General features: G+C 45.7%; 1 protein-coding gene across 3 annotated transcripts in view; it reads left to right on the forward strand.

Annotated features, from left to right (window-relative positions):
• LOC136622252 (alpha-1,4-N-acetylglucosaminyltransferase-like) overlaps positions 1-13633 on the forward strand; it is a 41562-nt gene that overhangs the window by 16028 nt on the left and 11901 nt on the right. For all 3 annotated transcript variants that reach the window (XM_066598082.1, XM_066598084.1, XM_066598083.1), the window contains exon 2: positions 7229-7716. In XM_066598082.1, the coding sequence (XP_066454179.1) occupies positions 7243-7716 (474 nt within the window). In that variant the 5' untranslated portion in view covers positions 7229-7242. The remainder of the gene's footprint in view (positions 1-7228; positions 7717-13633) is intronic.

Below are 13633 nucleotides of genomic sequence, written 5' to 3' on the forward strand. Positions count from 1 at the left end.
TTTTTTTTTTGTATATCAGGCGTGCAGCCCCATTACAGCTATAGCGTTCTCAGGCTGCAGTCTGTACTACATAGTACAAGGACAGCGTTGCTGACATAGGGAGAGTGGTAGTGTAGGATCCTGTGTACAAGAACCACAACGGTCCTTCTTAGGGCTACCTGTGATCGTCTGCATTTTACAGGTTGTCTGATGGGAGTTGTAGTCCATCACTATTGCACAACTAGGCCTGTATGCAGCCTTCCGTATAATGTTTTTCTGGCTGCAGTTAGCGTTACATAATCGCTGTCAGCCTCCAACTGTACGCCAATAATTCCAAATTTTTTTACACCGCTCTGTGTCTACCGTCAACTTCACGCACAGCGTTCGGCGACAGCCCCTGATAGAGGGAAAGTCATACACACGCTATAAAGCCGGGATTCTTTTTTTTAAAAAAAAATTTAAATAAAAGCTCCTTCTTACGGCTACCTGTGACCGTGTGCATTTTACAGGTTGTCTGATGGGAGTTGTAGTCCATCACTATTGCACTTAGGCCTGTTTGCGGCCTTCCTGACTATTTTTTTCTGCGTGGAGTTTGCCTTACTATGCTGCTCTCAGCGACAAAGTCTACGCACATAATTCCAAGATTATTTACACCGGGCTGTGTCTGCAATGAATTAGAGATGCACATCATACGGCCACAGCGGCTGATAGAGGGAAAGTGATATACACACTATATAGCCTGTATTCTTTGACCAAAAAAACCCCAAAAAGCTCCTTCTTAGGGCTACCGCTGACCGTTTAAATTTTACTGGGTGTCTGGTGGGAGTTTTAGTCCATCACTATTGCACTTAGGCCTGTTTGTGGCCTTACTGACTATTTTTTCTGCCTGGAGTTTGCCTTACTATACCGCTTTCAGCGACAAAGTCTACACACATAATTCCAAGATTATATACACCGGCCTGTGTCTGCAGTGAATTAGAGACGCACAGCATACAGCCACAGCGACTGATAGAGGGAAAGTGATATACACAGTACATAGCCTGTATTCTTTTTAAAAAAAAAACAACAAAAAGCTCCTTGGTTGGGCTACCTCTGACCGTCTGCATTTTACTGGGTGCCTGGTGGGAGTTTTGGTGCATCAGTATTGCATTGCTGGGCCTGTTTGCGGCCGTCCTTCCATTTTTTTTCTGCCTGGAGTTAGCGTTACGATTCCGCTCTCTGTGTGAAAGTGTACGCATATAATTCCATAATTATTTACAGCGGTCTGTGTCTACTCTATTCGTAATCCACCATGCTGAGGGGTAGGGGGGGGGGGGTCGAGGATGTGGACGTGGGTGAGGATGCAGAGTTCCAAGTGAGGGTGTGGGCACAGGCTGAGTTACTGGTCCAGGTGTATCCGAGCCGGCTGCTGCGGGATTAGTAGAGAATCAAGTTTCTGGGGTCCCCAGCTTCATATCACAATTTATGGGTCCACGTGGTAGACCTTTATTGCAAACAGAGCAGTGTGAGCAGGCCCTGTCGTGGATGGCAGAAAATGCATCCAGCAATGTATCGGGCACCCAGCCTTCCACACAGTCCACTGCTGAAACTCTGAATCCTCTGGCTGCTGCTCCTCCTTCCTCACAGCCTATACTGCTGCTACAAAAATGGTACTGGGGTCTACATATGCTTCTGCTACATAAATGTTACAGGGGTCTGCTGATACTGCTGATACAGAAATGTCACAGGGGTCTGCGTATACTGCTGCTAGAGAAATGTTACTAGGGTCTGCCTATACTTCCACTACAGAAATGGTACTGGGGTCTGCCTATACTGCAGCTACAAAAATGTTACAGGGGTCTGCCTATACTGCTGCTACAGAAATGCTCCTGGCGTCTGTTTATATCTTTGCTACAGGAATGTTACAGCGGTCTGTCTATACTATGCACTAAGTCTTCCCATCGCAGTGTTTTACCTATGTGGCACAAATAATACAGTGACTGACAAGGCCAGAATTGCTGGCCGAGGCCAAGTTGCTTGGCGGGGCGAAATTCTCCCATGGTTGGGCACTCCGATTTCTTCCTGTGTAATACCATCTTTGTGCACTTACAGCATAGGCTAGGCCAAGGAACTCAAAGACTGCCCCTTCCAGTGTTGAGCTATTTATGTTGCGACACATGGATTTCTCGTTGCTATGTAACTCAGGGCACCTTGGGTCACAAAGGTGGAGGCTGGAACAGAGCCTGACCCTGGGCCCGCTAGTGTGCTTCCCACACAGACTATAGCGGGTCCTGGTCATGGTGTCTTGGGCTTGTGATGCCACCTCCTCCTCCTGCTTGGGGTCAGGGGATCAGCACTGGGCATCATGTATTTTCTCCCATGTTACCACAGTTATCTGAGACACTGGTTTGGGCCAAAGAAGAGGAGCGTTACTGCATTGGTGAGACCTTCACAGCTGTACTAGCATCGGAGTCTGCTCTATGCCCATGATTGCTGAGGGTGTGTGCAGAGGCATATGTACTCGGCACAGTGAAAGTCTGGCATGTTTGGGCACTATCATTTCTTCATGTTTATTACTGTCTTTGGGTTCCTTCGGCTCGCCTACGCTGTGGTTGCACAAAGACTTCCCATAGCGGTGATTTACCTGTCCGGCACAAAGTCACTGACTGACTTGGGTAGGGTGCATAGTGCAGATGGCTTTCCCCTTGCAGTGTCGATAGAGCTATCTGACACCTAGACAGAATGAATACTGTGTGGGCACATGGACTTCCCATTGCTATGTCAGTCGCGGCACCTTGGGTCTCACAAGGTATTTGCTGGGACCGAGCCTGGCCAAGGGCCCGCTCACATCCTTTCAACACAGGCTACAGCAGGTCCTGGTCATGGTTTCTTGGCCTTGTAAGGCCACCTCCTCCTCCTGCTTGGGGTCAGGAGATCAGCAATGCGCATCATGAATTTTCTCTCGTGTTACCACACGTATCTGAGAAACTCATTTGGGCCAAAGGAGAGGAGCGTAACTACATTAATGAGATGTTCACTGCTGTACTAGCATCGGAGTCCGCTCTATGCCGGCGATTGCTAAGGGTGTAGGCAGAGGCCCATGGCTCGGCGCACTTTAAGTCTGCAATGTTTGGGTAGTCTGATTCCTTCATATTTAATGCTGTCTTTGGGTTCCTTCGACACACCTATGCTGTGGGTGCACACAGACTTCCCATAGCGGTGATTTCCCTGTCCTGCGCAAAGTGACTGACTGACTTGGGTAGGGTGCATAGTACAGATGCCTTTCCCCTTGCGGTGTCGCTAGAGCTATCCAACACCTAGACAGAATGAATACTGTGTGGGTACATGAACTGCCCATTGCTATGTCAGTCACAGCACCTTGGGTCTCACAAGGTATTTGCTGGGACCGAGCCTGGCCAAGGGCCCGCTCACATCCCTTCAACACAGGCTACAGAAGGTCCTGGTCATGGTTTCTTGGCCTTGTAAGGCCACCTCCTCCTCCTGCTTGGGGTCAGGTGATCAGCAATGCACATCATGTATTTTCTCTCGTGTTACCACAGTTATCTGAAAAAAATTGTTTGGGCCAAGGAGAGGAGAGTAACTGCATTAATGTTACAGGGGTCTGTCTATACTTCAGCTGCAGAAATGTTACAGGGGTCTGCCTATACTTCAGCTGCAGAAATGTTACTGGGGCTGCCTATACTGTTGCTATACAAATGTTACAGGGGTCTGCCTATACTGCTGCTACACAAATGTTACTGGGGTCTGTCTATACTGTTACTGCAGAAATGTTACTGGGTTCTGTCTATACTGTTACTACTGAAATGTTACTGGGGTCTCCCTAGACTTCTGCAGCATAACTGTTACTGGGGTCAGCTTATACCTTTGCTACAGGAATATTACAGGGATCTGTGCATACTATGGGTGCACTAAGTTTTCCCATCGCGGTGTTCTACCTATCTGGCCCCAAAAAAAGCACTGACTGACTACGGCATGGAGTGTGGGCCGAAGCCAACCTGTATTTTCTCTCACGTTACCACAGCTATCCGGGGCACTGCAATGGGATTTCTTTATGTACCTTCTCTGGGTTCCTGGGACCCACCCATGCTGTGGGTGCACACAGACTTCCCATAGAGGTGTTTTACCTGTCTGTCCTCAAAAGACTCACAGACTCGGGTAGGGTGCAGAGTACAGATGGTTTACCCCTTGCGTTGTCGATGAGGTATCCGACACCCAAACAGAATAGGTAGTGTGTGGACACATAGATTCCCCATTGCTATGTCACTTGCAGCACCTTGGGCCACACAAGGTGTTTGCTGAGACCGAGCCTGGCCAAGGGCCCGCTCACATCCTTTCAGCACAGGCTACAGCGGGTCCTGGTCATGGTTTCTTGGCCTTGTGAGGCCACACTTCTCCTCCTGCTTGGGGTCAGGGGTTCAGCATTGCGTATCATGTATTTTCTCTCATGTTACCACAGTTATCTGAGAAACTCGTTTGGGCCACAGGAGAGGAGCATAACTGCATTAATGAGACCTTCACAGGTGTACTAGCATCGAAGTCTGCTTCCTGCCTATGATTGCTGAAGCTGTTGGCCGAGGCCTATGTCCTGGGGGAACTGCAATGGCGCCAGGTTGGGCCTGTGGAACTTTTTTCTGGCTAATGCAGTCTTTGGAGCGGTGAAAGAAAACATAACGGATTTACTGAGACCTTCACAGGTGTACTAGCATCGAAGTCCGCTTCCTGCCTACAATTGCTGAAGCTGTGGCCCGATGCCTATGTCGTCGGCGCAGTGTAAGTCTGCCATGCTTGGTCACTCTGATTTCTTTATTGTTCATGTCTTGGGTTGCGTTGGACCCACCTATGCTGTTGGTGCACACAGACTTTCCATCGCAGTGTTTGACCTGTCTGGCACAAAGACACTGACTGACTTGGGTAGGGGAGAGCGTGCAGATGGCTTTCCCCTTGCGGTGTTGATTGAGCTATCTGACACCTAGACAGAATGAATACTGTGTGGGCACATGGATTCCCCATAGCTGTAACTCATGCCCACGTTTGCTGCTCCTGACGGAGGTTGGCACTTTATTGGAATGAAGATCGAACGTCAATTTATCATCGATTCTCAACTGCATTGTGGGCTATCGCCCCGCCCCTTTTAAAGAGGATCGCTACCTGGCCCTGCCAACCCTCTGCAGTGTGTGCCTCCGGTTCCTCCTCATCGCAGACGCACTTTAAATAGACATGAGGGTGGTGTGGCTATGAAGTGAGTGTGTGGCATGAGGGCAGCTGAAGGCTGCGCAGGGACACTTTTGTGTGCGCTGCGAACGCAGGATCGTGCGGGGGGGGGGGGGGGCTGGGCAGCATGTAACCCAGGAGAAGAGGCAGCAGTGTGTCCCGCAGGCAGTGCTTGTGCTTGGTTGGTGGTAGTGTGGTGCTTAGCTAAGGTGTGCCTTGCTAATGAGGTTTTGTCCAAAGTAAAAATTGTTGGGGGGGGGGGGGCTTACTCTTGCCGCTATTGTGGCTTAACAGTGGGACCTGGGAGCCTGAGATGCAGCCCAGCATGTTGCCCCTCGCCTGCCCTATCCGTTTCTGTGTCGTTTCCATCACTTTCTTGGGTTTTCCATATTTTCACAAGTGAAAACCTTAGCGGAGCATGGGTCATATACAAAAATGCTCGAGTCGCCCATTGACTTCAATGGGGTTCGTTACTCGAAACGAACTCTCGAGCATCGCGGAAAGTTCGACTCCAGCAACGAGCACCCGAGCATTTTGGTGCTCGCTCATCTCTAATCAGAAACCATTAAGCTTAGGGAAATTATTTGTATACTGATGAGAATCTACTTCACCTCAATGTGTATGTACTGAGGAGAATCAACCTCACCTTTATGTGTATATACTCAAGAGAATCTACTTCACCTCCATGTATATATACTCAAGAGAATCTAAATGACCTCTATGTGTATTTACTAAGGAGAATCTAACTGACCTATGTGTGCATATACTGAAAAGCTATAAAGTACATAAGGAAGCAGCCATTGACTGCAGGGATGCAGCTTGCCTTTAAGGCTAAGAAGGGACTGCAACCGCCAGTCTGGGGGTAAATTTAAATAAAAGGGGGTGTTACCTGTAAGGGTAAAAAGTGAGGAGAGTGGAATGGGTGGCACTATGTGCAGAGAGACATCGGTACATGCAGTCTGAGGAGAAACTAATGCTCCGCTATGTATATACATATTTTATTCTTTGGTTCCTCTGAAGTAACCAGCACTTCATAACATTTTCAATGTGAACAGGTAAAACACTTGTACCAAATTAACTCGGGCGAAGCTGGCTATATCAACTAGTTGTATCATATCTATAGGAACATGTACAAGATGAGCACATTGTAACATATCTATAGGAACATGTATCATGAGAGCGCAATGTACCATATCTATAGGAACATGTACAAGGTGAGCACATTGTAACATATCTATAGGAACATGAATCATGAGAGCGCAATGTACCATATCTATGGGAACATGTACAAGGTGAGCACATTGTACCATATCTATAGGAACATGTACAAGGAGAACACAGATTGTACCATATCTATAGGAACATGTACAAGGAGAGCACAGATTGTGCCATATCTATAGGAACATATACAAGGAGGACACTTTGTAACATATCTATAGGAACATGTACAAGGAGTAGACATTGAACTACTGTATAAGGAAAGGTATTTACAACATGATAAATCACTGAGATATCATACAGTAAATGTACATCTGTCCCAAACCATAATGGATGGTTCTTAGCCATTAAGTGTGACAAAGTCATTTTAACACTTCATCCGCTCCTCATATTTTCCTGGTGGCAACATTTGGTAGTATGTTTTTGTCTAAACCCCATAGGTACCAACTTTTATTGAGATCTACCTCATATTTTTCTCTTTCTGTTATTTATTTATTTTTTTTAATACCTTCCTGCCTACCTGTTCCCACACTGTCACTCCTTAAAGTTTGCATGCATAGAAAGTTGGAATAAAATAACATCTGGATTGATGGGAACCAGCCCTATGAGAACCATCGCTTAGTTTATGGTTCTCATAGGTGGTGACCGTCTCCCTACCAGAATACAAGCTCCGAGCACATGGCTCTGCTGTGTGTATGAGGCCTTAGACAGTCTATTTTGTAATAAATACATTAAATTCTGCACAGACTGGAAGTTCAGGGCCGTTTTTACATGGTTTTAATCCTATTTATGCTAATGTATTCACTTTTTTCTTTCACAGCTTAGTCGTTGGACATGGCAGTTTTGTTGAAACGACTAAAGAGTTTCTCGTTTCTGCTGTTACTGGCATTGATAGGCACCTTTATCAGAACTATTTTAAACCAAAACCGCACTAACATAGTGGGCTTCTTCATGTGTAAAGGTAATTTGTCAGCCACAGCAAAAAGTACTAACCAAATATTCAGATCCTCCAATATAATCCCAAGAGATGTTCTTCGGCAAGGAAACAGTATAATATTTGTGGAGACCACAGAGAGAATGGACGAACCCTCGTTGGTGTTGTGCTCAATCGAATCAGCAGCTCGAATGTATCCGGACAGACCAGTGGTCTTCTTCATGAAAGGACTACATGACATAATCACTGAGGATGATGAGAAGAAAGCCCGCGAACGTTTCCCATCCCTGTCATCCTACCAGAATATCTACTTATTTCCTCTGCGATTGGAGAAAATATTTGCAGGCACACCATTTCTGCCCTGGTATGAGAAGGTACGGTAGACACATGTAGATTACTACATTACTACACATGTAGACTATTTAATACATTATGTGCTAGTAGACAACCTGTCCCGGGATGGCAACTGCTATATATATATATAATAGCAGTGCAGCGGGAAACACACCAGGCCACGACCAATTGCTGAACGTCTTGTCTTTTATTTACGCTGGCAGAACAAAACACAAAGTACTGGAAGTTTCCAAACAACAAAGGATGTAAGGAAAGTCCTTTTGAATAAGCAGTCCAGCAATAGTAACACAAAAGTCTTTGTAAATTTGCAAAGTAAAGCAAACCTTCCCTTCAGCGTGCTGCAGTGTCTCCAGCTCAGCACTCTCTGTTCACACAGAACACCTCTCTCCAACCTGTCAGCTGCACCCATTTTATAATCAGCATTTGTCCTGTTCATCTGGAACTCCGTAGTGGAGTGAGGAACGGAACAGATCTTCATCACAGATGCTAATAACCTCTGTGATATATATCGTCCATCCCTCACTTTACCTCTCACCCTGCTACTATATATATATATATATATATATATATATATATATATATATATATATATATATATATATATATATATCAGTGGATATAAAAGTCTACAAACCCTTTCAAAATATCACATTTTTGCCATGGTAAAAACTCTGACAAAGATGAGCATTTCAGATTTTTCTTCCACCTTAAATGTGGCCCATTGTATATGCAATTCCATTCGAGTAAAAACACACGTGAACACAGCTGCGTGCTTGTTGTCAATGGAGCCGCGGCTGCGGCCGGCGGCTCAATTGAAAACAATGCTCTGCCAGCACCCCTGCATTCTTTTTCAGGTAAGGGGTTTACATATAAGCCCTTTCCTGAAAAAGAAACATTTTAGTGCAAAACAAAAAAAATGTAAAAATTTCAATGCAATTAAACTAGTGGGGATGAAAGAAACATCTGCCGCATGCGGCAGATGTGTTCTTCATCCCCACGGGGGACACAGCAGTGGCGGACAGGTAAGTTTTTTTTTTTTTAACACTAAAATTTTTCTTTTTCAGGGAAGAGCTTATATGTAAAGCTCTTCCCTGAAAAACAATTCAGGTGTGCCAGCAGACCATTGTCTTCAATGGAGCCGCCAGCAGCAGCGGCTCCATTGAATAGAATGCCTGCATTTTTTTTTTTACACTAAAATTTTTCTTTTTCAGGAAAGAGCTTATATGTAAAGCCCTTCCCTGAAAAAGAATGCAGGGAGCCATCAGACCATGGTTTTCAATGGAGCCGCTGGCAGCTGTCGCAGCTCCATTGAAAACAATGCGTGCATTCCCTATGGTGCACGCATGTCCTATCTTTGCAGGCACGCACCTGTAAAACACGGACATGTGCACACACTATAGGGAATGCATTGTTGCAAATAGAAACGTGTTTTTGTGCATCGTATGTACGCACAAAAACACGCTTATGTGAACGCACCCTTAAGTGTACAAAAATAGCAAAACATAAAAAAATTGTATAAACTTGGTATCGCCGGAATCGTGCTGACTCAGAGAATAATGTTATTATTATTTATTCTGCACGCTGAACGCCATAAAAATGAAATCCAAAAAACAAATGGCAGAATTTATTTTATTTTCCCCAATCTCCCTAGAAATTTTTTTTACAAAAGTTATGCAATACATTATATATACCTGAAAATGATGCCATCAAAAAGTACAAGTTGTCCCGTAAAAAACAATCCCTCATATGGCCGTGTCAATGGAAAAATGAAAAAGTTATGGCTCTTGGAACACGACTGGAAAATTAGTTGAAATTAAATGATTGGCCCATTTAAAAAACCTGCCCTGGTGGGCACGACAGGGTGGTAAGAAAACCCGCCACTCAAGGGGTTAATTGGATTGACTTGTAATATAGAGACATATCTGGTAAATTGATCTAAAAGGCAGTGAGCTATCCAGGGTCTTTTGTGTTTCCAAATAAATCTAAAGATTGATTTGATGCAATTGAAAAAGGAATTTGGGAGATGTATCGGGAGCATTTGTAGCTTGTACAAAATTTTTGGGACGATATATGTTATATGTAGAAATAATTTTTGGCGCCTGAACTAGGAGAGCACTGGTAGGTCATATGTTTGTAGAAGCAAAGTTATTTCTTTTAGGAGAGGAACAAAATTTTTGTCATATAGGTTATCTAGATTTTTTGTGATCTGTATCGCCAAGTATTCAATGTGGATATTGAGAGGGACATTGAGAGGTCGTCTGTAGCTTTTTTGCAGTATCTGGAGGGAGGGTTATGTTGAGCACAGTTGAATTAGAGACATTTACTTTAAAGTTTGAGAGACAACCATAAAGTTGTAGGATGCTATTGAGTTTCAGGAGGCTTTGTTCCGGGTTGGTTAAGACAAAAAGGATATTGTCTGCTAAAGCTATTGTTTTAAGCGAGTAATGATTTAACTTACGACCCTGGATGTCCTTGTCCTGCCACATTAGTTGTAGGATAATTTCCAATGAGAGGATGAAGAGGGTAGGGGATAATGGGCATCCTTGGTGTGTGCCATTAGTAGTGGGAAAGGGAGGTGAAATTGTGTTATTGACTTTAATTTTGGCATGAGGGTTAGAGTACAATGAAAAAAATAGCTTGAGTCAAAGTCGTAGGGAAGTTGAATTTGTTTAGGACTGCACACATAAAAGTCCAATCCACTCTATCAAACACCTTTTCTGCGTCGATTTCTAGTGGGATTAAGAAGATCTTTTTGTTTTGAGTGTATCTCATTACACGTAGAAGGCGTTCTGAGTTATCTTTTCCCTCTCTACCAGTAACAAATCCAGATTGCTTTTCATTAATCAGACTTGGGATGGCTTTATTGATCCATCAGGAAAGGAGTTTTGCCCATAACTTTATATGTAGATTTAAGAGGGAGTTCGGTTTGTAACTACCGCAGAAGAGGGAATCTTTCCCTTCTTTAAGCATAAGTGTAATAAAGGCTTCATGTGTTTGTTTGGGCCGCTGTGCGCCTTCCAGCAAGGCATTGAAATGTGATAATTAGAGATGAGCGAACGTACTCGTCCAAACTTGATGCTCGCTTGAGTATTAGGGTACTCGAGAGGCTCGTTACTCGAGACGAGCACCACGCGGTACTCAAGACAATTCCATTTCCTTCCCTGCATGTTTTGCGCCATTTTCTTGCCAATAGACATGCAGGGAAAGCATTACAACTTCCTCCTGTGACGTTCCAGCCCTATCCCACCCCCCTGCAGTGAGTGGCTGGCAAGATCAAGTGACCACCGAGTATTTAAAGTGGTCCCACTCGCGGCTCGCCTCAGATACACGCTGGCAGAGATTAGGGAGAGTGCTGCTGCTGCTATAGGGAGAGTGTTAGTGTCTTCAAGAACCCCAACGGTCCTTCTTAGGGCCACATCTGACCGTGTGCATTACTGTTGTGGCTGCTGGGAGCAGTTTTGCACAATTTTTTTGTTTTCATCTTGGGCTATGCAGACTATTGCGCTGTCAGTCTGCAGCCAATTATACAGAGTATAGGGGCAGTACTGGTCAGGCAGGGATAGTGGTAGTGTAGAATCCCGTCAACAAGTACCCCAACGGTCCTTCTTAGGGCTACCTCTGACCGTGTGCATTACTGTTGTGGCAGCTGGGAACAGTTTAGCACTTTTTGTACTGGTCAGGCAGGGACAGTGGTAGTGTAGAATCCTGTCAACAAGTACCCCAAAAAAGCTCCTTCTTAGGGCTACCTGTGAGCGTGTGCATTACTGTTGTAGTGGCTCACTATTAGCCAGCTAGGCCTTTCTGCAGCCCAGCGTATAATTTTTTCGGCCTACAGTGTGCGTTACATAACCACTGTGACCCTCCAAGTGCAGGCCAATAATTGCCTAATTTTTAACACCGCTCTCTGCGTCCCGTCAACTTCACGCACAGCGTACGCCCACAGCCGCTGACAGAGGGAAAGACATATACACGCTATCTAGGCTGCTGTTTTTTAAAAAAAAAAACTGAAAAAGCACTCCTCCTTAGGGCTACCTGTGAGCGTGTGCATTACTGTTGTAGTGGCTCACTATTAGCCAGCTAGGCCTTTCTGCAGCCTAGTGTATAATTTTTTCGGCCCACATTGTGCGTTACATAACCGCTGTCATCCTCCAAGTGCAGGCCAATAATTGCCTAATTTTTTACACTGCTCTGTGCGTCCCGTCAACTTCACGCACAGCGTACGCCCACAGCCGCTGATAGAGGGAAAGACATATACACGCTATCTAGGCGGCTGTTTTTTGTTTTTTTTTTAAACTGAAAAAACACTCCTCCTTAGGGCTACCTGTGAGCGTGTGCATTACTGTTGTAGTGGCTCACTATTAGCCAGCTAGGCCTTTTTGCAGCCTAGTGTATAATTTTTTGCGGACTGCAGTGTGCGTAACATAACCGCTGTCAGCCTCCAACTGCACGCCACTAATTGCATAATTATTCAGACCGCTCTGTGTCTGCTCTATTGTTAATACACCATGCTGAGGGGTAGGGGTAGGCCTAGAGGACGTGGACGGGGGGCGAGGACGCGGAGGTCCAAGTGAGGGTGTGGGCACAGCCCGAGTTCCTGGTCCAGGTGAATCGCAGCGGACTGATGAGGGATTAGGAGAGAGTCAAGTTTCTGGGGCCCCCAGCTTCATATCACAATTTATGGGTCCACGTGGTAGACCTTTATTGTAAACAGAGCAGTGTGAGCAGGACCTGTCGTGGATGGCAGAAAATGCATCAAGCAATCTATCGACCACCCAGTCTTCTACGCTGTCCACTGCTGCAACTCTGAATCCTCTGGCTGCTGCTCCTCCTTCCTCCCAGCCTCCTCACTCCATGAAAATGACACATTCTGATGAGCAGACAGACTCCCAGGAACTGTTTTTGGGCCCCTGCTTGATTGGGGAAAAATGGTTCCTCTCCCACCTGAGGAGTTTGCCTATACTGCTGCTACTGAAATGTTACAGGGGTCTGCATATACTGCTGCTACACAAATGTTACTAGGGGGTCAGCGTATACTTCTGCTACTAAAATGTTACTGGGGTCTGCCTATATTTCTGACACGTAAATGTTACAGGGGTCTGCCTATACTTCTGCTAATGAAACGTTACTGGGGTCTGTCTATACTGTTGCTACAGAAATATTACAGGGGTCTGTGTATACTAAGTCTTCCCATTGCGGTGTTCTACCTATCTGGCCCCCCCCCAAAAAAAACCAGACTGACTAGGGCATGGCGTGTGGGCTGCAGCCAACATGTATTCCCTCTCACGTAACCTCAGCTATCCGGGGCACTGCAATGGGATTTCTTTCTGTACCGTCTGTGTGTACCTGCTAGCCACCCATGCTGCATGTGCATACAGACTTGCCATAGCGGAGTTGTACCTGTCTGTCCCCAAAACACTGACAGATTTGGGTAGGGTGTAGAGTGCAGATGGTTTACCCCTTGCGTTGTCGATGAGGTATCCGACACCCAAACAGAATGAGTAGTGTGTGGACACATGGAGTCCCCATTGCTATGTCACTCGCAGCACCTTGGGCCACTCAGGGTGTTTGCTGGGACAGAGGCTGACCCAGGGCCCGCTCACATACTTCCCACACCAAGTATTGCTGCATTGTGGAGATGTGTAGAAGTGCTTGGCTGGCAGCAGACTCCCCTTTATGCCCACGTTTGCAGCTCCTGACGGAGGTGGCAAAGGATTGGAATGAAGATGGAACGTTAATCTATTATCAATTCTCAACAGCATTGTGGGCTATCACCCACACTTTCAAAGAGGGTCGATGCCTGGCCCTGCCAACCCTCTGCAGTGTGTGCCTTTGATTCCTCCTCATGGCAGACGCACTTATAAATTTACATGAGGGTAGTGTGGCTATGAGGCCAGCGTGTGGCATGAAGGCAGCTGAAGGCTGCGCAGGGGCACTTTT

The sequence above is a fragment of the Eleutherodactylus coqui genome, chromosome 1, assembly GCF_035609145.1.
Source record: "Eleutherodactylus coqui strain aEleCoq1 chromosome 1, aEleCoq1.hap1, whole genome shotgun sequence".
NCBI classification, from domain to species: Eukaryota; Metazoa; Chordata; class Amphibia; order Anura; family Eleutherodactylidae; genus Eleutherodactylus; species Eleutherodactylus coqui.